The sequence below is a fragment of the Paroedura picta genome, chromosome 6, assembly GCF_049243985.1.
Source record: "Paroedura picta isolate Pp20150507F chromosome 6, Ppicta_v3.0, whole genome shotgun sequence".
Lineage (NCBI taxonomy): Eukaryota > Metazoa > Chordata > Lepidosauria > Squamata > Gekkonidae > Paroedura > Paroedura picta.
In genome coordinates, this window is record NC_135374.1 from 19,324,354 (window position 1) to 19,349,127 (window position 24,774).

At 46.8% G+C, this 24,774-nt stretch overlaps 1 protein-coding gene across 2 annotated transcripts in view; it reads right to left on the minus strand.

The window, feature by feature from the left end:
• Positions 1-8,700, minus strand: part of SLC35F2 (solute carrier family 35 member F2) — a 29,505-nt gene extending 20,805 nt beyond the window's left edge. Inside the window, exon 1 of one of the 2 annotated variants that reach the window (XM_077341587.1) lies at positions 8,299-8,700. In XM_077341587.1, coding sequence (XP_077197702.1) covers positions 8,299-8,426 — 128 coding nt within the window. In that variant the 5' untranslated portion in view covers positions 8,427-8,700. The remainder of the gene's footprint in view (positions 1-8,298) is intronic. The other variant, XM_077341586.1, reaches the window with a different exon arrangement.
• Positions 8,701-24,774: the final 16,074 nt, after the last annotated feature.

The window sequence follows — 24,774 nt, forward strand, 5'->3', positions numbered from 1 at the left end:
GCCTACAGAAGAGTGACTTACTTATTACAGTTATACGCAAACACAGGGATTAAGGGCAGTGTGGATTGCCACCACCCCCTACATTTTGTTCTGATTCTGTGAACTTAGGCAGATTGTAATTGGGTGGACAGAAGGGACTGTGTTAGTTCTTGGCTCCTGTGGCCCTTTCTTGCACGCACAGGGAAAGGCCGATCGCCACTTTGGGATCAGAAGGTGAATTTCTTCCAGGCCAGACTAGCTAGGGATTCTGTTGTTTTTTGGGGGGGAGGCATCATCTGGGCATAGAACTGGAGTTGCTGTGGGTGGGCAGGTAATTGTGAATTACCTGCGTTCTGCAGAGGGGTTGGACCCTTCCAACTCTATCTGTACACCGCCCGTGGCGCCACGGGCGCCACGGACTAAATAAAGCGGTAAGGCCTTGCGAGGCGGGATGTGTCCGTGATGAGGAAGGGTGCCGATTGGCCCCTTCCTCTGGACAGACTATTGGAGGGACCAATCGGCAGGCGCGAAGCGCCTGCCGATTGGTCCCTCCAATTCCCTGCCGGAGCAACTGCGAGCCGCGCGCAGCGCAGCTCGCAGTTGCTCCTTTGCCAGCGGCCTGACACGTCGGGAGGCGCAAAGCGCCTCCCAATGTGCCAGGCCGCCAGCAAGGCAGTCCCCAAAAGGCCGACAGTCAAGGGAGTGAAGTGAAAGGAGCGAAGTGAAAAAGTCCCCGAAAGGCCGCTGGCAAAGGCTCCCTGCCCTCGGCCCTGCCACGCTGGGAGGCACAAAGCGCCTCCCGATGCGCCCGGCCGCCAGCAAGGCAGTCCCCGAAAGGCCGACAGTCCCCGAAAGCGAAAGGCCGAGAGGCCAGCGTCACGCGCATGGCGGGGGCTCCCTGCCCGCAGCCCTGGCGTCCCGACAGACAACGGAGCCCAAAGGCCGAGAGGCGAGCGTCACACGCCTGGCGGAAGCTCCCTGCCTGCCCGCCTGCCGGAGGCTCCCTGCCCGCCCGCCCGCCACGCCCAGAGCCAAGGGAGCGACGAGACAAAGAGCCCAAAGGCTGAGACGGTACCGTTGCGCGCCTGCTGGAGGCTCCCTGCCCGCCCGCCTGCCGCGCCGAGAGCCAAGGGAGCCAACATGCAAGGAGGACAACCATCGCACAGCTGGCAGGGGCTCCCTACCCGCCGGCCTGGCGCGCAGGGATGCGCTTCGCTGGCCTCTGGCGCCGGCGAGACCCGCGATGCTGAATGCGGCGCTGACAAAATGGCTGGCCCCACCGGAAGCCTCTGCAGGCCGCCCTGGGCTTCTGCCTACCTCAGGACCACGCCCGCGCCGTAAAGGGATGGGACGTCGCGAACCCGGTGAGTGCGCCTGGGGTTCTGTCTCGCCTTTCCAGGGAGGAGCCCGGGGTCGGATTTGAGGCCGGGCTCTGGGAGAGGGGATGGGTGGGTGGGTCGGAGCGTCTTCCTTACCCTTCCCCCTTCTCCCCTTTCAAAGCCCATTTTTATAAATGGGCTTTGAAACTAGTGATTCTATAAATCACCACTCTATTAGGTTGGCAGGACCGACTTATTCATCAGGCACAATAGGAATGAAACTTTTGGGGGGGCATGAAAATGTTGGATTTTTAAAAGAAACAGGAGGGAGGGGGAAAATAAAATTTTAGAGGTAAAGTTTTGGGATTTTTTACACCTAACATCAGGAAAAAAAAAAAGAAATTTTAGGGCCCAAAGAAAAATTTTACTTAAACAGAAAAAAATTAAAAGAAAACACTGAAATATGTAGTCATATCAGAAATAATGTTTAATATTGATATTATTATGGTTGGAAGGGCCCCTGAAAGTCATAGTGCGACCCTGAAGGTAGGTTAGGCTGAGAGAATGTGATTGGGCCACCTTCACCCGACTCCCATGGCAGAGTGCGGATCTGAACCTCCACGTCTTTTCCCCCTCACCATTATACCATGCTGGTTTGGGGCACATTCTAGACTTCTGCTCTCACAGTGAGATACTTGCCTTCAAAGTGATGAGCAATTTGGAAGAGACATCCAGAAGCTGTAAGCCAAAGCTCAGTCCCAGGGGAGGGGGGGAGCTATTTTCATTATAAACGTGCTTAGAATCAAGATTCTTTCATGGCTTGCTCCTTTGCAGTCAAAAAACAGAAAGGATTGGGGGCAAAGGGCTTCACTGTAATGCAACATCACCAATTTTTCGAAGTGCCGCAGCAAGATGCAAAAGGTGTTTTGCTGTGGCAACAATGAGTGCAGAAGTCCCTGCGCAAGTCGGGGAGAACATGTGATGGACTGGACAGAAACCTGGAGGCACTATTTTGGATCTTCTTATTTTGTGTGAGCAGCTCACAGAGGCACTGTTTCTGGCCTGCTGTTGCTCCTGAAATCATATTCTGAGTCCTGGGAGTCAGTGGACTCCCAGAAATAAGTTGGGGGAAAGAGAAATAATCACTCTTCAGCCAACTGGAAGCACAGTTAGAATCCATGACATCCACATGAAATGCATTGGTGGTTTCTGGGATGGAAGATTCCAAGAGTTTTAGAGAGCCAGGCAAGGTGTTACTGGAGAACAGTAGCTTCATACTTTTGTGGTATGGAGGAGCTACAGAATCCTTGTCTGGGAACCAATGGGAAATCCTAGCAGGGGTAATTGTGTGTGTGTTTCCTTTTATCCTCTTGCTGACTCACCAATGATTAAGTGGGACTGATGATGCAATTCGACCTTCCTGCACAGTTCAGATATCCTTACATATACAGCTCCAGTGCAGGATCACATCATGGGGAACAACTTCAACATAGCCACAACAATGTACCTAGAACTGATTGGCTATGCAGATTTTTTAAAACATTGCTTGGGCATCAGCTGTCAACACAACACAAGGATCTTCAACGTATGACTGCAGGGAAGCTGCGGCAGCCATTTTGTTGCTGACTCCGATTCCCATAGCAACCATTTTGAGGCTGCCATTTTGTCACTGTGGCCACGTTGCTATGTGAGAATTCCAAATACATGCAGAAGCTTTAAAAGGTTGGGGGATGTTGGTTGAGCTTGTTGGTATTCTATGACCACTTTGGAGAAATCTTCTCAAAACATCCTCAACTGGGCCCAGCCCTTTGGAAAATGAAATTTCAGCCCTTCTTTTCTGTTTGAAGAAATTTTGTAGAAAAAGTGCCTGTTTCAAAAAGAGTCATTAAGGAAGCCTCAGCGTTTCATATATCGCAAAATACAGCAAATTCTCACAAGCTAAGTATTTCTTAACTAGTTAAAGATAAAAGTATGATTGCAGGTAAATGTTTAACAGCTAGGTTACTGGTTACCCAGAAAGAAGTATACATTTAAGAAGGTGTTCCACAGCTGGGGCGGAAGGCCGACTAAATTCAAAGATGATTTTACCTCAGAAGTGCAACAGGGAGAAGTCACGCTTTCAAATTAAAAAGACCTACAGCTCCCATCCTAAGCATGTATTTTCAGAAGTATCTCACCCATTAACACTTAGTTCTCAGAAACTGCCCAGGAATGCGGCCCTAGTGAGGTTAAGAACAAGAGAATTTTGGATGTATTTGTCATTAATCCATAAATACACTGGGTTTTTGTTTGGGATTTTGTAAGATTAGAACAGCACAGATAACTGAAAGAGAAGCTAGACAGAATTTCAATGTCATTGTGGATTTTTGATGTGGAATATCTACTGGCGCGCTCCCTCAAACGGAAATGAAGGCGGATGTTACGTTCCTCATCCCGCCTTAGGAAGCACGCCACTAGATGGACCGCAGCAGTGGCAGTGGCACCAGAGCAGCGAGGCTTTCTCATTGCTCTGGAGTCACCATCACTGCTAGTCTTCTGAGGCCGCTCCCGTCTTCCGCAGAACAGGAGCAACCTCGAAAGACTGGCGGTGGCAGCAGGCAATGCCTCCGCTGGCCTTCTGAGTCCGCTCCCACCCTTTGGCGAATGGGGGAAACCTTGGGAGACTGATGGGGGTGGGGCCAGCCCAGCAAGCCATGGCAGCAAGTAAGGACAGGGAGTTGGGGGTGGAGGGGAGGCGGGAGGGGGCAGGGACAAGGATTCTCGCCCCTTATGTGGATGTGAGGGGACATGATAGCCCTCTTTAAGTATTTGAAAGGTTGTCACTTGGAGGAGGGCAGGATGCTGTTCCCGTTGGCTGCAGAGGAAAGGACGCACAGTAATGGGTTTAAATTACAAGTACAACGATATAGGCTAGAGATCAAGAAAATTTTTTTCACAGTCAGAGTAGATCAGCAGTGGAATAGGCTGCCTAAGGAGGTGGTGAGCTCCCCCTCACTGGCAGTCTTCAAGCAAAGGTTGGATACACACTTTTCTTGGATGCTTTAGGATGCTTTGGGCTGATCCTGCGTTAAGCAGGGGGTCGGACTAGATGGCTTGTATGGCCCCTTCCTAAGGGGCGAGAATCCTTGTTAGTTAATTTTTTGGTTTAAGAGGATCTAGAACGGTTTGCTTCTAGTAAAAACAACACCCATGTTTAGGGAGAGTTGCAGGGGAGTTGTTTTGCAGGGGTAGCAACAGTAGGAAACACTATTAATTACTGGAACAAGATATGTAGGCAAAGAATAATTCTTATTGCATTAATTTACATACAGCATGTCCATACCCCCACTGACTGGACAGTCCAAACTTATCAGATATCAGAAGCTAAGCAGGGTCAGCCCTGATTAGTACTTTGATGGGAGATCACCAAAGAAATCCGGGGTAGCTACACAGAGGCAGGCAACAGTAAACCACCTCTGAATATCTCTTCCCTTGAAGACCCCATGAGGGGTCGGCATTAGTCAGTTACAGCTTGACAGCATTGACAGGGCTGTCACCCTCCGTATGAACCTGTGCCTGCCTCAGAGTTCAAGACCAATTCCAACGGGGTCGCCGACGTCCTCTTCAGCAAACGCAGCAACACAAAGTTGCGTCCTTTTGATGCAAGATTTAAATGGATGCATAAATATTATCCAACCTCAAGATCAGGTTGCAAAGTCAGTTTGGTTTTTTCTTACCTAAGTGGTAGAAAGGAACTCGTCTGTTAGTCCAGTGGAAGAATCTCCGTTGCGGGTTTTGTACCCGCCATTTAACGTTCCCCTTGTAATAGCTCTGCTGACATTTTCCACCCAGAAATCTCAGGAAGCAGTTTTTTTAGTCATCCTCTGTCATTTATCTCAGAGGGATGTGCTATCACCATCTTAAAAGTAACTCAGTTACTTAATAGCTCTTGATCTTCTACAAACTACTACTTTAGGGTCCCCTGTTAGCTCCTCTCCCCTTTACAAATCACAGCAGGGAGGGGGTCTCTGATTCCAGGAAACCATAATCTCTCAGGCCAGCTTCCTTTCACAAGAAATAAGCAATTATTTTTTAATCACCACACTGAGCACAGAAATATCTGACTACAGCCTTGCTGAGATATCACTAAAGACGCAAAACAGATTAGATCAGGTTGTATTAGGCCGACTTCAACTAAATTGTTTGGGGTGACCCCTGGCTTATCAACAGAAATTGTCGCCATAAAATATAATTACTGGGTCTCTGAGGTCAACAACATATCAAGAGACCAGGAACATAAAAAGCTAGAAGTAAATACTAGGACAGAAAACCTATGTTAGTAGGCAATCAGGGGGAAGGCCTCAGCTACTAAATCTTCTTGCTGGCCCACAATCTAGCCACTGTGTGAAACTGGCTGCCAGATTTGATGGACCACTAGTCTGGTCCCACAGGGCTTGTCTTAAGTTCTTACATGATGTTCACCTGAGAAGCAATAAATCTAGTGATAGACATGGGGGATTTGATCATAAGTCAATGGTCCCCGTCAGAGTCTTTCTTGTCCCCTGCTAAGAGTTTTTAGGAAGTGGGCAGTGCCGGGTGATTGCCTGTGCAAATTAAAAGGCATCTTGTTAAACAGAGGCCCTGCCCTAAATGGTGAAGAATTACTGTAAGCGTTATGCATAACCTTGCTGTGGTTAGCCCGGCCTCCTGCAGCAGCCATTTTGTTTGGAGCTCACTGTCCTGTGTCAGAATTCCAAAGTTCAAAAGGGCTGGGGACCCCTGGTTTAAGCGACTAGTCGAGAACCAAAAAGGTTAGCGCCGAAAGCAATTATAAAAATGGAAATGTTTTATCGGCGCTCGTATATTTAAAAACACTAAAATATCTGATGGCACACACAAAATATCTGAGCGAGTACACTAGTATTGACAATTTGTTATTACCGATACCTAACGCATTTTGATCTAACAGATCTTCCTCAGTGGTAAATTGACAGATGCACACACATGAATATATTTTTGTACAATATTACAGGGGGGTGAAAAAACTTATTTGATCTGGTATAGCTAGTTCCGGTCCTGCAAGGTGTTCTTATTTAGCAGAATCCTCAGCCAGATTGTAACTTTCTCTCCTGGATATTCAAGAGTCCTATTGCATGCTGTTCTGAAGAAAGGTCCGAAATGAATAATGGTTTACTCACCCAGGTATCTTATGTGCGACATCAGTTATTTTAATGTTCTCAAATACATGAGCACCAATAAAATGCTTCCATTTTTATAATTGCTTTCACCCCTAACCTTTTTGGTTCTCACCTGTTTTTCAGGCTGGGTTTTTTGTTTCCCTTTATGGTACCTGTCAAGCCACTAGTTCACAGGTTTCATTTATGGCACCTTTCTCAGTTCTCCAAACTAGAGGGTTCTTCAAAGTTCACGGTTGCTGCAATCCACAGCTGTATGTTCCAACTTGCACTGTATCACAAACGCTACCCAGAAGGATGGACACAGTGAAATGGGCAAGTACAAAGCCAATTTACCGACAAATGGGCTATGAGACTCACCAAAAAGTTTCAAATATCATGCTTTAAACCAGCACTACAATCCGTTTGTTCAACAAACATGATAGTAAAACCTAGAGATGGTAGATTTTTTATGACTCATTTATTTTTAAACGTTGAGCAAAGCAATTTTTGGTTGCAAATGAATTAGACTGACCTGCTGAGCTCAGCTACTTTAAAGCCAAGGGGATGTTCGATATTTTTTCCCATTTTGGAAAAACACTGGAGTTCAAAACATTCCTTCACATACCTCCTCCCAAAAGGCACACCCTTTAGCCAACCCCATTTGGTCTGAGCTTACCAAGGCTTGGCAACCCGTAATGTAATTTGGAATGGGACACTGCTGTGCATTTCTCTGGTCTGGTGGCAGAGGAGACATAACATCGCACAACCAATGACCCCACCTTAAAAAAAAAATTATGTTGTTACTTACCTCCATGCTAGAGAAGAGACAGATGGCGCATAACTACAGGATCTCAGCTAATTACTGTCGACCTCACACAATAGACTACATTTACGCATCAGCCTGCAGTTTTGATATTATTATTTGCTTCACTCCCCCCCCCCCAATAAATCTGAACAAATGGTGATCATCAACTAAACTTGCTATTCTTGTTTGGTCATTACACCGGCTGTGAGACATCTCCATTGTGTTGTTTTGCTAGTTTGCTGCTCACCCTCTACTTTCTTGCATGGACAACTTCCAATTTATCTGAAGAAATGTGCGGGCACAGGAAGCCAGGAAAACTTACGCCCTGAATCAAACTTAGTTGATCTTGGAGGACTCGACTATTTGTTCAGTTTCTCCCATTCAGTCAGGGGCCGCTTAGGGCTTTTCAGCCACAAAAGACCTCGCTTCCTGATAGAGAAGAACTCCGCGCGGCGTCTATGGGGGGCTCTGAAGACATCTGTGACATTACGAGAAGGGGAGGGGGGGTGTTGGCCTATGGTCGCATTAAGCGTACCGTTTGCTGGGCTCAAAGTGCCCCGGGGACACAGCCTGGGCGCATGGATCCTCCTTCCCCAGGTATTCCGGGATGCCGCTGCACGGGGAAGCGCTGCGGAAGCGCCTTGAACACGTGCAGAGCGCTTTCTCCCGGTCCCACGGAACCCACCCACGGTCGCACCCTGCACAAATGTGGGACCCCTCGTTTGTCCGATCCCCCACGCCCCCACCCCCGAGGCGGCCTGGTTTCTAGGCCGCCGTAAGCCCCGGCGCTGCAGCCGAGCACGTGGGAGATGGCTCTCCGCGGCGCTCTCCGCAGCCGGCGCGCATGGCTGCCCGGAGAGGAAGCGAGCCGATCCTCGGCGTGTGGCTCTGCGGCGGGCTCCCTCCTGGCCAACCCAGCCCCGCTGCCCTCTCTCCTTCCCTCCCTCCAGGTGCGCCGAAGGCAGGCAGGTAAGCAAGCAAGCGGGCGGCGGGCGGGCAGCGGTCCCTGTCCGGGCAAAGGAGACCTCTGTGCGCTCACCAGGTGCAGAGTTTTCCCCGGACGCGGCTCAGGAGGCTGGCGAGGCAGGTCTGGCGGGGCGCCAGTGCCGGCGGGCTCGGCTGCTGCTGCTGCTCGGGGGTGGCCGCCGCCGCCGCCGGTCTTTCCATCGCGAACAATGAGAGCCGCTCTCGGCGGAGGAGGTGCTGCTGCGGGAAGCGGAGGCGGAGCCGCGGCCTTGCGCTTCCGTGCCGCGCCGGGCGATGGCGCTGCTGCGCTGCCGCAAAGGAGCCGCTGCCGGCCGGGGGGGGGGCGATGGGCGGCCGCGTCTCCCGCCGTCCGCTGCAGAGGTGGCTAGCTGGCGGGCTACCTGGGCTCCAGGACGGCTTGCCGCTGCACAGCCCCGAAAGTGTTTTGGAAGGGGGGCTCGAGGCGAGCACGGATTTTGTCTCCTTTGGTCATCTGCTTAACCTAATAGGTTGCATTAGTTTTATTAAGGTGACCAGATTTTAACATTGGTAAAGCGGGGGGCGGGGGTCTTGATTAAAATTTGGTCTGTATGGAGCAATAAAATTTTTCATAGAACGCAAAAATAGTATTGTAATATATATATATATATATATATATATATATATATATATATATATATATATATATATATATATATATATATATATATATATATATATTTAATTTCAACATAAGTACAATTTGCTAGGTGCTTCCAAGATGTCCCTCCAAAAGTGGGACAATCTGGTCACCGTGAAAGTCCGTGAAACTTCTCGTTCAGTGAAGCTTCTCGCGCCCAGGTGACTAGTAAAAATAATAGAATGCAGGACCGCCAGGGAGCCAGGCCTGCTGTGCACATATTGGATCGTGCTCTTGCAATGTGCTTTTGCAACTGTACTACTACTAAAGTGCATTGAAAATGTTATATAGGCGGAAGGATATTGGGGAAAGTGGCACTTGAGAATTGCACGGTTTTTGGTGGGGAGGGGCTTTAGCAGGTTATGGTGCCCTAGACTCAGCCATTCTCAGCAGGGGACACATGGCCCCCAAGGGGGCCCTGGCACATTTGAAGGGGGCCACAGACTGAAACATATGAGAAAGGGCGCCCAAAGGTTTTACAAGGGCCCAGGTAACTGAACGGATGAAATGTCCTTTTTGTCACGTAGAATGTCATGCATTGCAAGGAAGTTTGACCTTTGTTGAGGGAAAGAAAAAGAAATCACGTAATGCAGAGGTAGTCAATCTGTGGTCCTCCAGATGTTCATGGACTGCAATTCCCATGAGCCCTTGCCAGCAAATGCTGGCAGGGGCTCCTGGGAATTGTAGTCCATGAACATCTGGAGGACCACAGGTTGACTACCCCTGTAATCTGTTCCTTTGTGTATGCTTGAATTAATGCATTAAAAAAACATGAATGCACATGCTTCTCTTAGTTGCATGTTATAGAAATCTGCCTTTGCGCATATATATATTGATGACAAGTAGAGTTTAGTTCACTCTTAGCTTAGGCCTTTTTTAGCCTAGCTCATTGTGCAAGAAGCCAGCCTACTGCAAGGGACCCTGGGACCTGAGAAGAACCCCTAAAAGAGCCGTGGCCAAGAAAAGGTTGCAGATGGCTGCCTGAGAGACCACTCTCCAGCGCAGCCCTTTTTTCCCCAGGGGGACTGATCATGGTGGTCTGGAGATCAGTTGTAATAGCAGGATACTTCCTGGTGCCACCTGGATGTTGGCAACCCTGGATGTTGGCCGATGAAGCAGGCTCTGAACGCGTTGAGGCAAGAGATATCCGGAGGTGGTTTGTGTTGGAATATGCAAGATCTGTAGTGTGCCTGAATCAACAGTATAAGAAGAATTCCTGCAGGGGGCATCAGAGGAGATGTGTCTTTAGCATAGGCAGCTCAGCAACTTCATGATCTTTTTCAAATACATAATCTCCAGTGACTTGATTGGCTCTTTGGAGACATCCTGTTCTTCTGAGCACACTTCCTGCTTGCCCTGGAACAGACTGCATGAACGCAGAACAACAGTTAGACTGGACTCTCTCTCTCCTCTTTCTATTCAAAGTTTGTTTCTCATGTAAATAAAACCGATTTATTCTTCTAAACATCCTGATGCTTAACTCCTCTTTGCATAATAAAATCAGAATCCAGTGGCACCTTCAAGGCCAACAAAGATTTATTTAAGGCGTGAGCTTTCGAGTGCAAGCACTCTAAGAGGTGCTAATGGACTCTGGTTTTATTGTGCTACTTCAGACCAACACGGAGACCCATTTGAATCCTCTTTGCATAATTATACATCAAGATCCTGGTATTCCTTGGAAGCCTCCCATGCCAGATTCTAGCCAGAGATGGCCTACCTTAGCTTTGGAATCTGCTTAGACTGGACTAGCCTGAGTTATCCAGGTTGGGGCACAATGCCAGCCAGGGCTCATTATACACATGTTGCATAATACACTTGCAGTGTACTTTTGCAGTTGGGTTTTCCTGTGTGGAACAGGAAAACCTCCTTCTAAAGTGCATTATCCAACGTGTGCATAATGGGCCAGGAGTATCTTATCCCACTCTGACTCACTTGGAGCCAGAATAAAAATGCACCAAAGAAAATGATGCAATGTTGTGACACAGTTGAGAAAAACCCCATTAATAATTCCCCCCCTTTCAAGGCTGACACATACACTCTGAATCACACTCATTCATTCAGTTTGTATGAGGCACCCCACCCCCTTCAAGAACTGGGTGACACAATATGAATCTGCATGCAAACCCAGAGAGGAACATAATTCTGGCACCCAAAAGAGATGAAGGCATGTAAGACTTAGCTGAGCCTCCAGAGGAGCCCAGATTTGGCATGTCTTCAAGGGAAACCGAGTCATTTCCCCATGCTTCAGTCTGGATGCCTCCCTTCCTTTTGAATGAATGGCAGTTAGTCTTTTTTAAGTTTCAAAACCAGGATCAAAAATAAATAGCATGGTAATGGGAACAGGCCACTGTAGAAAGCCTTCCTTTGATACCCAAGACGGTCTTGTTATCCTAATTCCTACATAGGTCTTGACAATACAACATTTTTGCATTGTTCCTGAAGGTCTTTAGTACCCCCTGTTGCTTTATTTCTCTTAATTGTTGCAGCTTTTCCTCTTTAATTCTCCTTCCTGATAACTCAGGTAAACATTAGGGACTGCAGACTGTATTCCCCCCGCCCCCCCCCCCAAAAACATCACTGATGCCATGGAATTTATTTATTTTATTTATAATTCAACTGCTATCCCGCCACCCCCGTGACCGGCTCGTGGCGGCTAAGAATTAGAATAAAACATTAAAACCCTTTATAAATATAACAACATAAACCAATAACCAATTGGCGACCAGTAACTCCCAGTCCCCCCGCTCATACAGATCAATCTACCGCTGGAGGGTTTAAAGGAGCCGCCTAGATCTTGATTAATCAAAAATGAGGAAAGGAGCCCGGAACTTATAGCCCCGGCCTCAGCCAAAGACCTGGCGGAAGAGCTCCATCTTGCAATTTGCATTCGGCCTAGAATGGCAGCATTCTGAAGGGAGGTTTCATTTGAAAGGGACCTGCCCTGATCTTCTCCCCCCCCCCTTGTAGTGGAGGCACCAGCCACCTGTCATTCATCATATGCAGGGCCAGTTAGTGGGCTGTCCAGGGGAACAGGAACCTTCAACTCAAACACAGCTGATTCTATTTTGCAGCCCTCCATTTGTGACACATGTTAACAGCCTTGCCTTCAAAGATGGACCTTGTAGACCAGGGGTAGTCAACCTGTGGTCCTCCATAGCCCTTAAATTCCTGTTGTCCTTTCTCCATAGTTGGGGACAGAGGGTAGCAGTAGGGGAGAAGACCTCCCAGTGCCATGCCCTGGTATGTGGGATCCCATAGGGATATATATCCACTCCCTGGCATTATTTAGCATCTACATGCCTCCCCTTGCCCAGCTGGTCTGGAGATTCAGGCTGGGTTGTCATCAGTATGCAAATGACACCCATCTATATCTGTGGATGGAAGGCCTTCTGTCCACATCCCCAAATTCTCTGGCCAGTAGTCTGGAGGCCGTGATGGACTGCCTCAAGTGGAACCAACTAATGTTGAATCCAGCTAAGATGGAGGTCCTCTTGTTGGGACAATGTGCTCCACGTGAACCTGTGCAACTCCTGGCTCTTGATGGGGGCCCAATGAACAACTTTAGTCACCATCAAAATTCTGGGCATGATCCCGGACTCCTTGTCTATGATTGTCCGGGTCATAAACATTGCCTGCCAAGCTTTCTACCATCTCTGTTAAGCACGGCAATTAGCACCTTGCCTGTCAGCAGCTGACCTAGCCACAGTGATCTATTCAATGGTAATCTCCGGATGTCTGCAACTCGCTCTACACAGGGCTGCCCTTGAGGTTGCTCTGGAAACTTCTGCTGGTCCAGTACACAGCAGCATGGGTCCTCACAAGGGTCCCAACGGATAGCAGATATCCGACCTGTGCTCTCCCAGCTGCACTGGCTCCAGATTGAAGATTGAATGCCCATATTCTTCTTCTTCCTTGCCTCTGGATTTAGACTTTGTTGCTTCAGACCAATTCGGCTACCCACCTGAATCTACAGAATGGATAGTATTAACGCCCTCTGGTGGCCTTAGAAAACTGGAAATGCAATGTAATTTTACCTGTACAACCTTAGGCTGTAACAACATAAAGGTTAGAAAACATTTTAAAATAATATTTTAATACCTTGCATTTAAAGAAGACTTTGACTGTTTAGGAAGCAGGTAAGGATGGTTTATTTATTTTACATTAAAATCAACCCCCATTGCAAACACACACACATATCATTGAAACAATTAAAAACAGAGTGAAAGTATGTACCAAAACATAAAGACAGCAACTAAAACATTTGTCAGGAGGAAGAAGGAAACATTACATTAAGATACATCACAGGTTCAGAAACACACAGAACTCACAGGATAATAAGCTAATAATAGACTGAATACTCAGGAAAGAATAAAGAGCTAGAGAAAGGGAAAGTTATGTTGCACAGGGGCAGTTCCATTCAAGGGTTAGGGAGCACTGACGTTGGTGTGGTGCAGACGCCACTACTCAGCATCCTATGGCTGTTCTGCCGAGAAGAAGTAAGTAAAAGAAACACTCCTCAGCGAAACTCTGGCTGCAAAGCGCTCCCATAGCAGAGCCCATGTTGATCCACCAACCACAGAGCAGTGTATTGCTGATTCCCCCATGACTGGCAGCTGACACCTGCTGACTGGGCCACTGCCTACTGATGGTGCCAGGGGGCGCTTGTAGAATCCTAGACAGCAAGAAAGAGAGAGGGCTGGCTCCTTTGTTCCCAAGGCTGGAGTTAACGCACTGCAGCCAGGATATTCACAGGCATGGATTCCAGCTGTCTTCTGCAACTCCGTTTCTTTTTGGCAAGGGTTACAGTCTGGGTGTCCTCATCAAGATGGCCCAGGCTAGCGAAATCTCATCACCTGTCAAAACCTAAGCAGGCTTCCCCGGGAGGTCGTGGGTTCTCCTTTGGAAGTTTTTAAACAGAGGCTAGATAGCCATCTGACAGAAATGCTGATTTTATACACTTGATCTTAGCCAAAAGGCCGAGAAGCGATGAACTTAAGCAGATTGTGACTGGGCAGGCAGTAAGGGATGTGCCACTGTCTGACCCTTGTAGCCCTTCCTTGCTTACCCAGGGAATTGCTGATTGCCACTGTGGGATGGTAGGTGAATTTCCTCCAGGCCAGTCTGGATTCTGGAGATTTTTGGTGGGCATGAAATTGGGGTCACGGTGGACAGACAGGCAGTTGTGAGTTCCTGCATTGTGCAGGGGGTTGGACTAGATGACCCTGGAGGTCTCTTATAACTCCATGTGTCTATGAGTCTAGGGTTGGCCTTGGCTAGTCCTTCCACAGGAGACATTAAATCCAGAGTTGCAGCTATACCTGTTTGTTGCAACAACCCCATCCCACCCCCACCCCCAAAAACCAGGAGTCTTGAGGCAGCTAAAAGATTAGCATGAACAATAGCGTTAGAAAACTCGACATGTTCAGGAGCAAGTGTGAAGGGTGCCTCCAGCTAGGAAACCCTCTTCTAAGAGAAGGGGTCAAAGTATTCCTTTTGCAGATACGAAAGTCGCTTTCTTGTTTATCTCCAAAGAGATTCCACGACACGGAAGGAGCAGAAGAAGACTGGCGTTGAAATGCATTATACAGTGCACGCCGTCTGCCTTCGTTTTGCCTGACTCAGAGGGACAAGGTCCTGAATGTTTATCCGACAGGTTTGATTAATCAAAAAATATATCGAGATTTTTCATTAGCCTTTGTCCATTCCATCTTAAATATTGCTGGTAGGAAAGGCAGTTGGGAAGATGTGACTTTAGCCTGGGCACAAGGCCAAAGAGTGCACTAAATTCTTTTTCCCCCTCCAGCCATTCCAGGAATTAGCAATATCCGGGTTTCGCTGGGCAGCTGACGCCTGAAAAATCTCCCCCAAACATCTCCCTCCTCCTCCCCGAAAATCCCTCACCGTTTTTATAGTTCCCACTTTGTTTTTGCAGCCACTTTCTTACACAACTTAGTATCTGCAATATCCCGTGAAATAATTAAGATACAAGAATGAATCAAAAGCCATCTGACGGAGCACAATTCAAATCAATATATAATACCTGGAATATACATACAATTTGAGAGGTAGTTTAGCCAAAGCAAGTAGGAATGCTGTTTTAAAAACTAGGGGAGGGGGGAGTGTACATTTAAATATAAATATATTTCTATATATTTCTATATATTTCTGACCACCGCATGTCCAGGTCAGAAAGTCAGCATGGTGTAGTAGTTAAGAGCAGTGGCCTCTAATCTGGTGAGCTGGGTTTGATTCCCCGCTCCTCTACATGCAGCTAGCTTGGGTGACCTTGAGCTCGTCACAGCCCTGATAGTGCTGCTCTCCACAGTGAACTCTCTCAGTCTCACCTACCTTACAGTTTGTCACTTGTGGGGAGAGGAAGGGAAGGCGATTGTAAGCCATTTTGAGACTCCTTTGGGCAGTGAAAAGCAGGGTATAAAAACAACTCCTCCTCCTCCTTGATTATTCTGCATTTTGTTGGTGTATAAAATATACCCCTACTTACCACTTTCTCCAGGAGGGGGGAAAAAAATCAAAGAGTGGTCTTTCACCCAAGTGCGTTTTATGGTTATATAACTTCATATTACACTGTATCATCTATTCATACTGATGATGCCTCTTTGTATTTTAGAACACTTTACTGAACTAGAACAACTAAACTATCTGCCTCAATTTATATAATAATTGCTATAAACAAGAAAAGAGTTGTTTTTATACCCCGCTTTTCTCTACCTGAAGGAGTCTCAAAGCACCTTACAATCACCTTCCTTTCCTCTCCCCACAACAGACACCCTGTGAGGCAAGTGGGGCTGAGAGAGCTCTGAGAGAACTGTGACTAGCCCAGGGCCACCCTGCTGGCTGAATGTGGAAGAGTGGGCAATCCAACCCAGTTCTCCAGATTAGAGGCTACTGCTCCTTAACCACTACACCAAACTGGCTCTCTGTTGAGAGGCTGCAATGTGTTTCAAATGTACAGCAAGAAAAATGTAATGCACTTCTGCTCCAATTACATTTAAGAAAACAATGCACACCAAATACAGGCCTGATGTGATTAAAGCTGACTGGCTACAATCCATCCAAAATGAAGGATGTGGAAACTCCATTGATTTCAGTGGGAGAGTTCAGCAGGTGCTAAATATTCATGAGTGTACACATGCATTTGCCAGCTCTAGGTTCGGAATTCCTGGAGATTTGGGGGGGGGGTGGAGCCTGGGGAAGGCGGGGTTTGCTGAAGGGAGGGTATAATGCCATGTGGTGTATGAATATGTCCCCAGGTCTTCTTTGGTATAACCAGAAAAGATATCTAAGTGCATCGTGGTCCTCAGAGACTCCAGATACCTGCCCCATATTGTTATATCCTTGAGCTATAAACCATAATCCTGAATAAAATTTCATATTTTGAAATTATTATAAAACACACTTTATAGTGTTTAAATACAACTGAAATGGGAGTTTAATTAAATAAACACATAAACCAGTTGAAAAGCAATTGAGTGGATGGACAGGTCACAATGAATTCGGAAGACTGAGTTAACTTTTCTAGACAAGAAAACGAATACAGGCCGCACGCATTAAGCAGGTGCCAATATTTAATGGCAACAGAAAAACTTCACATCCTGAAGTCCTGTGAAATTGGGTTGGTAAAATATGCCTCTGAAAATATAAATCCTTTTGTTGAGCCTTGTCTGAATTCCACAAATACTGCTCTTTTCACAAGACTGACTACATAGGCCATCTTTGCCCCATGGCCGTCTGCTTTCATCCCCCAGATCAGAATGGTTGATAGCAGAGGCTAAGTGATCTCCCTTTTTATACTCTGAAGATGATGCTACCGAATGAACCTAAGGTCTCCATGATAATTTAAAGATAAAGCTATTGGGGGAAGAATATCATGGAGAGTTATATGAGGATTCTTTAATTTAACCCACGAAGGTATTTTACTTGAAAATGAGTACACATATTTGGGTTCATTTTGGCAGCCTACATTGGAATAAAGATGATTTTGCCTTGGATTTTTCTGCCTCACCAGTTTGTGTGCCTCATTCTACTGAAACTGACCAAGGAGCAGAGACTGCAGCACAATGTCATGGGGGACCCTTGGCCTTCGTGGCGGGGGGATGCAATGGAGTAGTTCTGCTTGTGATTTTCCTTCCCTGTGGGAGTCACGAAAGGGAAAAAACCAGGGCAATGGGACTTTTAAAAGGAACAGACATACAGTGAGTGGAAACTGACTTGAGCCCTGAAGGAAGTTAAGTCCATTCAGAAGCAAAACGAAAGCCTGACCCACCTGCACAGTGAAAGTGAGCTGACATGCAGAAGAGAAAAATGCACCAGAGGGGTCTCCAAGTAAAAGCAAAGGGGGAAAAACCTGTGCATAAAAGGCCAGATTTCTACAAATACTTATTTCAGAAGCACTCATGGAAAAGAAAAGTCACAACATAATACAGCTTGGCGCAGTGGTTAAGAGTGGCAGTTGGGTTTGATTCCCTGCTCCTCCACATGCAACCAGTCAGGTGACCTTGGGCCAGTCACAGTTCTCTCAGGGCTCTCTCTCCACCTACCTCACAGGGCGTCTGTTGTGGGGAGGAGAAGGGTGGGCAATTGTAAGCCACTTTGAGATCCCTTTATTTATTTATCTATTTATGTATTTATCTATCTATCTATTTATTTATTTATTTACACTGTGAGTTATATCCCGCCACTCCCCGAAGGCTCATGGTGGGTTACAGAGTCAGATAAAAATCCAAAAACCCCATTAAATCCCCTGACATAAAACCATAAAATACAACAATATCAAACTATCCAATAAAAACGCAGCGAAAACATCATTTCTTCTTCTTACTAGTTGTTTCTCCTTAATAAAACAGTTTTATTTTTAATAGCTGACGTTTCATTCCTTTCCATATTTAAACTCTGTTTGACTGGTCCTAGGTCACCCAGCAAGCTTCCATGGCAGAGGTAGAATTTGAACCTGGATCTCCCAGATCCATCACTCTAACCACTACACCAGCTCTCATATTTTAGCTATGCCTATAATAATTTTTGTAAAGCATGTTATGAATACCTGCAATTGTTGGACGTAATAATCAAAACCGCAGACTGTAGTTGCACAATATTGCATTACAAGCCTGATAGTATCAAATTTGTTTCAGAATTCCAGCAGTTTCTCGAGAAATTGGTGATAGGATGCATGTATTCATTGCTACCACTAGAGGGCGCTTGATAATAGCACAACAGTTTGAAAATTGCAACCGTGTCTCTTTTGCACCCTTAAATTTAATTTAGTCAACTCTTACAGGTTTTGTTACAATCAGTTTTGGCAAAACACCCCAAAATATCAAAATACGTTACCCTTAAATCGCAGTGAAATTATGTTTGGATTCCATTGCAATTAGAGGAAATTGCAAACTGGTGATTAAAATACCCAAATCAGCCCTTTTGTTTGATTAGGAGAATTCATGTAAAACAAAAAGAATATGTCTCGTAGAGATGGAACAGAAAGCTTACTCGGTTGGGGAAGTCTGATATCTCCCATGTATTTCTGCAAAGTATATCAGTTGTTTTTTTTAAATCTGATTCCATGGAATGTCTAGAGAAGTATAGATGTATATATTTAATAAAAATTGAGGCTTTTGAACTCTGGTGCTGGAGAAGACTCTTGCGAGTCCCTTGGACTGCAAGGCGAACAAACCGGTCAGTCCTAGAGGAGATCAGCCCTGACTGCTCCTTAGAAGGCCAGATCCTGAAGATGAAACTCAAATACTTTGGCCACCTCACGAGAAGGAAGGACTCCCTGGAGAAGAGCCTAATGCTGGGAGCGATCGAGGGCAAAAGAAGAAGGGGACGACAGAGAATGAGGTGGCTGGATGGAGTCACTGAAGCAGTCAGTGCAAACTTAAATGGACTCCGGGGAATGGTAGAGGACAGGAAGGCCTGGAGGATCATTGTCCATGGGGTCGCGATGGGTCAGACACGACTTCGCACATAACAACAACAATAACAATTTAATAAGGGTATTAATGTCATACATATTATTTCCGTCTCAAGTAACCATGAAGCTTGATTACTGTAAAATCCTCTACATGAGTCTGCTCTTGAAGACAACTCCGAAACTGCAATTACAACCAAAAATCTAAAGGACAGGGTAGGCAGGGTAGAAAAGTACAAATAAATAAAATGCTGGTGTATGTGTATTTTTGGGACTAACCTGGAGAGCTCACATTACCCTGATCTCCCTGTTGGCTAAACATACCCGGAAAGGATGTCCTTAGAAGCATGGCTGAGGCCTCATAGAAAGACAGCAGCAGGGATTTTTAGACAATAAATTGTTTTGTGGCTCTTGTTGCAGGATTCTGGTATTATTCATATTTTTATTGCTTTTTTATTGCTTTATTGCTTCACTTCTACGCTGTTACTTTCCTGGGGGAAAGGCAGGCTTATCAATCTTGTAAGTAAATATCTCATTATTTTTTAGAAAAGCTTTCTCCGAACATAAGCAGTCATCTCCAGAGCTGGTCAAAATTATATTTGCAACATGGAGCCAGTTTGGGGCTGCTTGCACATGGTGAGAGGCCCTTTCTTCCCTCCTGTGCTACTGGAAGGCCTTGGGGGGCATTTCAGAAATCCATAACTGGCAGTGGGCAGAGAGCCAGACTAGGAAATGGCAGGCCCAAGTCCAAGCCCTTACTTTGCTAAGGAAGTTTGGCTACTCTCACTCTCTCTCTGCCTGATCTGCCTCACAGGGTTGTTGGGAGCATAAAATGGAAGAGGGGACAGTGTTCCAAGGCCCTTTGTGCCCCATTGCCGGTTGCGTAGTGGATCGAGTTCAAGGTTTTGGTATTAGCCTTCAAGGCCATCCTCAGCCTGAGCCTCAGATACCTGAGAGACTGCCTGTCTCCTTATGCTCCCCACAGTGCCTTGTGCTCTGTGAGTCCATGGCCCACAGGAAATATGCCTGATCAGGGTCAGGGCCTTTTCAGTTCTAGTGGACTGAGCTCCCAGAAGAGCTAAGGGCCCTGATAGAGCTTTTCGAGTCCCACAGGGCCTTTCACCAGACTTTTGGTTGAAGCTGGGGTAATTACGATCAGGGGACCCTCTTCAACTCAACCAGGACAACTCAATCCCCTACTTCAGGGGTAGTCAACCTGTGGTCCTCCAGATGTTCCTGGACTACAATTCCCATGAGCCCCTGCTAGCAAACGCTGGCAGGGGCTCATGGGAATTGTAGTCCATGAACATCTGGAAGACCACAGGTTGACTACCCCTGCCCTACTTAATTTGCAGGGGCGGGGGGGTTGCTGAGCTGGGGAGGGGGAGGGGAGGTTTAGCATTTGCCATTAAGGGTCAAGGCTTTATTTATTTATTTTTATTTATATACTGCCCTCCCCTGAGGATTTAAGATGGGGATTCTTCTTATTGTTTTTACTGTCACGTAGGGTTTTATCATTGTAATCCAACATAAATCACTGTGAATAGCTTAAGAAACTCTCATTAGCCTGAAACATATGAACTGTAGTCTGTGCATCTATAGATTTTTACCTCAGAGTTATTTGAATTACCTCAGAAATTTTAAGCCTGACCTTCCTCCTTCTGTGCTAAATAAAATAGTTTACTTTTGAACTTCCAGATGCCTCAAGTGCCATTTCAGTTGTTTAAGTTAAAGGAGGCTTTCGACCCTTCTCTCAGGTCCCTGGGCTGAGGCAGCAGTAAAATGTCATTCTGTGAAGGGATAGGACCACCTGAGTTCTTCAGGAAAGAAGAAAACAGATAACTAGGACAGCTCAGTCACAAAGGGAAAGAAAAACAGAGAGGAAATTTTGCCTCTGAAGGACAGAAGTGGATGGCTGCATCAGCTTCAGGCCAATAATTATACTGAAGGAATGAATGTTAATTGTAGCTCCCTAATGATCAACAGTGTTATCTGAACAGTATTAAGCCCATTTACTTTAGTTAACTGAGAAGTATACAGCTGTCCTCAGGACTGCATGGACATCTTCAGTGCTAAAGAAGACCAAATTTTGCAGAAGTTCTCTCTATTTTGGCAAAGTCCAAAGGAGCGTCCTGCTTAGATTTCCTTATGTCTGCCTTCGTTTTCTTTCAGACAGCATGAAAAAAACAACAACGTTTTTTTTTAAAGCAGACACGAAAGGAAATTTGGATCAAATGTAATGAGGCAATTAGTGCTGTAAGGGGGAAAATCCACCGTTCTGTATTTAAGGAAGAGAAAAATCTGCCACGCTCCAGTGTAAATATTGTGGAGAAGCCAAGGAACGTTTGCCGTTCCAATATGCTGTCGAAGCTTTTCCGTGAGCTTGCTAGACTTCTTGCTGGAGCATCAACATCTGTTTCAAGACCTGGATTTAGCAACATGGGTTTTAATGAAGGAGGGCCGCTTTCCCAGGGAGGCACGAGCTTCATTGGCCTTTCAGGGGAGCTGGCTGGCCATCCTGCCAAACAGGATGCTGGATTGGGGGAGCCAGCTCAAGCAGGCCCTACTCAGAAGTAACTCCCATTTTATTCAGTGGGACTTACCCCCAGGAAAGAATGTTTAGGACTGAAGCCTGGATGGGCCACTGGTCTGATTCAAACAGCATCTCTTACTTCCATATGCTCCAGGGGCCATTCTGGCAGACACTCTGTGCAGTGGAAGCTGAGGTACTCCAGTTGTGGCAGCCCCAACTCATCTGAAAATAAATCTAGAGTTTAAAAAGTGCTCGACAGATTCAGGCTTCTTGTGAGTTGTAGCACCAAGGGCATCGGAATATCCTGGCCCAACCTACTGTGACCAATCCCTACCCCCTCTTGCTGTTTGCAGTGGAAGCCGAGGTGTTTGTAGCTGGCACAACTCTTTGGGAAATAACACTAGGAGCCTCAAGAACTGGCCATCGTCTTCAGGATGACGGCGGGACTGGCAGTACCAGAAACCAAAACTGCTTGGCACAGATGGCTTCCAGAGCGCCTCCTTGCTGTTTACGCATGAGGAGCCAGGAAAGTTCAGGCAGCACAGAGGAGGAGAGAGCAAAAAAACGTCCTCTGTGACAAAAAAAGGGGAGCTTTGACAATTTCACTGGCCTGTCAAAGACTGAGCAGTATAATAGTTAAGAGTTTGTGAGGAGCTAGAAGACCTAAGAGTTGATTCTGCACTTACTTTGTTTCTTCCATTCTGGATCCTGCTGATTGATTTGAACTCGGATCTCTCTCTATCCCCCCCTAATTGAATCAGAAAGTGTTCTGCACTTGATTGGGGAAGCTCAGAGTGGGGAGGGGAGCCAAACGCAACAGGAGCCTCTTTCTTTTCTTGAATGAGAGTGGGGGGAGAGGATTGGAGACAGCAGAAGAGGGGGAAATCCAAGAGGTAAATCCCTGCTGAGAGAAGTTAGGGCTTTTGGAGCACAGTCACTTTAAGACAAGCCTTGCAACTGGGAACCAGGAAGTCTTTTAACTGACACCCTAGCCAATCAGGGAAGACTGCTTTGCTACAAGGCACGGAGAAGGAAGTTAAATGCAAACAGCAGAACTCTGCACATTTACTGATGGCAATTTTTCACATATTGAGGGTTATATCCATTTCTGGATATCGTGGGGGAAAGGTAGGACTCTCCGGATCAATCATGCATGTTGCAGAGATTTAAAGTGCCCAAAATCAAAATGGAAATTGAATTCAGTGTAGATAGGAGGGATTTATTCAAGATGGGAGTGGGTAAAAAGCCTCGTGCAGACTACACCCTGGTATCAAATTCCACAGTCTGCCTCTGAAGCTTTACCTCACACCATTGTTGTCATTATGTGGATAAAATGGAGAAGAATTACATCTGGTGTTTTGCATCCGTATCCAGGAGAAAGATGTCAAAGAGGGGAAGCATGGAAAATACCCCTTCCTTTACAAAAGAGAGGAGGTTTAAGAACCTCCCAGAGCTATCAGAGCTGGCATGGTGTAGCAGTTAGTATGTTGGAGTAGGATCTGGGTGACCCAGGTTCAAATTCCCCACTCTGCTATGGAACCTTACTGGTTGACCTTGAGCCAAGCACCCATGCTCAGACCAACGTACCCAACCGGATTGCTGTGAGGATACAATTTAGGAGTGGAGAATGATGTGGGTCACTTTGGTTCCCCACTGGGAAATTGGGAGTTGGTATCGCTCAAATTGAAATGTGATTCGTTCAAAGGGAGAACATTGCTCAACTAAACCTCTTTCTTCAGGGTACCATCCTACTTCTAACCCATCCAGACGTGACCATTCAACTCATCTGCAAAATACACTCAATATCCAAAAACATAGATAGCCCTTTACACCAGTGGTCCCCAACCTGCGGGCCGCTGCCCGGTGCCGGGCCACGAAGGCCATGGCACCGGGCCGTGGCTCCCTCTCCCTGCCCCCCCCCCGCAGTAAAAAACTTTGGAAGCTTGCGGCCTGGGAAGCTTCTTACTGCGGGAGGGCGGGGAGAGGAAATCAGGGCCACGCACTGTGCATGTGCGGCTGAAGTCGCGCATGTGCTTCACTTTTGCGCATGCATGAAAGTGCCGCGCATACGTGATTTCGGCCGCGCATGTGTGATGCATGGGCGCGGCCCGCGCATGCGCGATGCCTGTCAGTCCCCAGCCTCAGAAAGGTTGGGGACCGCTGCTTTACACCATGACTGTATGAAGACAGTTGGGAGTTTGGAGTGGTGTATTATTATTCGTATAGTCCTGGCCACAGTTCTCAAACAAGAATGATCGCTCTTGCTTTTGCTTCATTTGGCCCTGCTGCAGCTCTTTAATCAAGAGGCAGAATTGCTTGTTCAGTATTCAACCGGCTGTGAACTAGCAGGAACACAGTGGGTTACAACAGGGGTAGTCAACCTGTGGTCCTCCAGATATTCATGGACTACAATTCCCATGAGCCCCTGCCAGCAAATGCTGGCAGGGGCTCATGAGAATTGTAGTCCATGAACATCTGGAGGACCACAGGTTGACTACCCCTGATCTGGATGGCCACAGGTTGACTACCCCTGATCTGGAGGACCACAGGTTGACTACCCCTGGGTTACAGGACTGGGGGATGGAACCAACAAGCACCCATTGAGTATGAAATCTGAAAGGGCCATGCCTTTGAGCATGGGCAGAGGAGTTCTGACTCCCGCACCTCTAACCCCACACCCAGCTGAGGCTTCTGCACAAAAGTGGCGAAGTGTGCATAAAATGATGTTCTTCTGCCAGGCGTATGGTTGAGGCCGACACAAGCACACAGTAGCATCAAAACAGGCCTCCCTCCCTTCCTCTCCACCTCCCCACCACCACCGGAGTCTAAATTATATTTAGAGGTATGGTCCAAGCGTTTTATACATGTTAAATAAGAAACTAGATTTGTTGATTGTTTTTAAAAGCCACGTCTGCATGGGTTTTTATGTGCTGTTAGCCACCCCAAGACTGTTGCCAGAGGGGTCCACAGATCAAATTAATAAGGCAGAGACTTAACATTTCTCATTTTAAAATCAAGCCCGGCAAAATCAGTTCTTACCATCTCGTTATCACTCCCTTCGGCAGCTTCAATCGAACTCTAGTCTTACATGGCCCTGATGCCCCCCCACACACTAATTTATTTTTAACAGATTTTTATGCCCCTTTTTTCTCCCCCCTCTTTGGGGGATTCAAAAGAGCACATAATGGTCTCCCCGCCTCCTTTTTATCCTCAGAGCCACAGTGTTGGGAGGCAGGTTAGGCTGTGCTTCCGTGGCTGGCTTGTCAGAGTGAGCTTGACAGTCTAATCACAACACCACCCTGCAGTTCCTCTGGACAAAACTGCCTGATGAAACTTCTCATTTTATCTTTGTTCCAGCGAACAGACGGCTCAGAATGCAGAGTGCTTTCTTCACCAGGCTGGCTCCATCTGG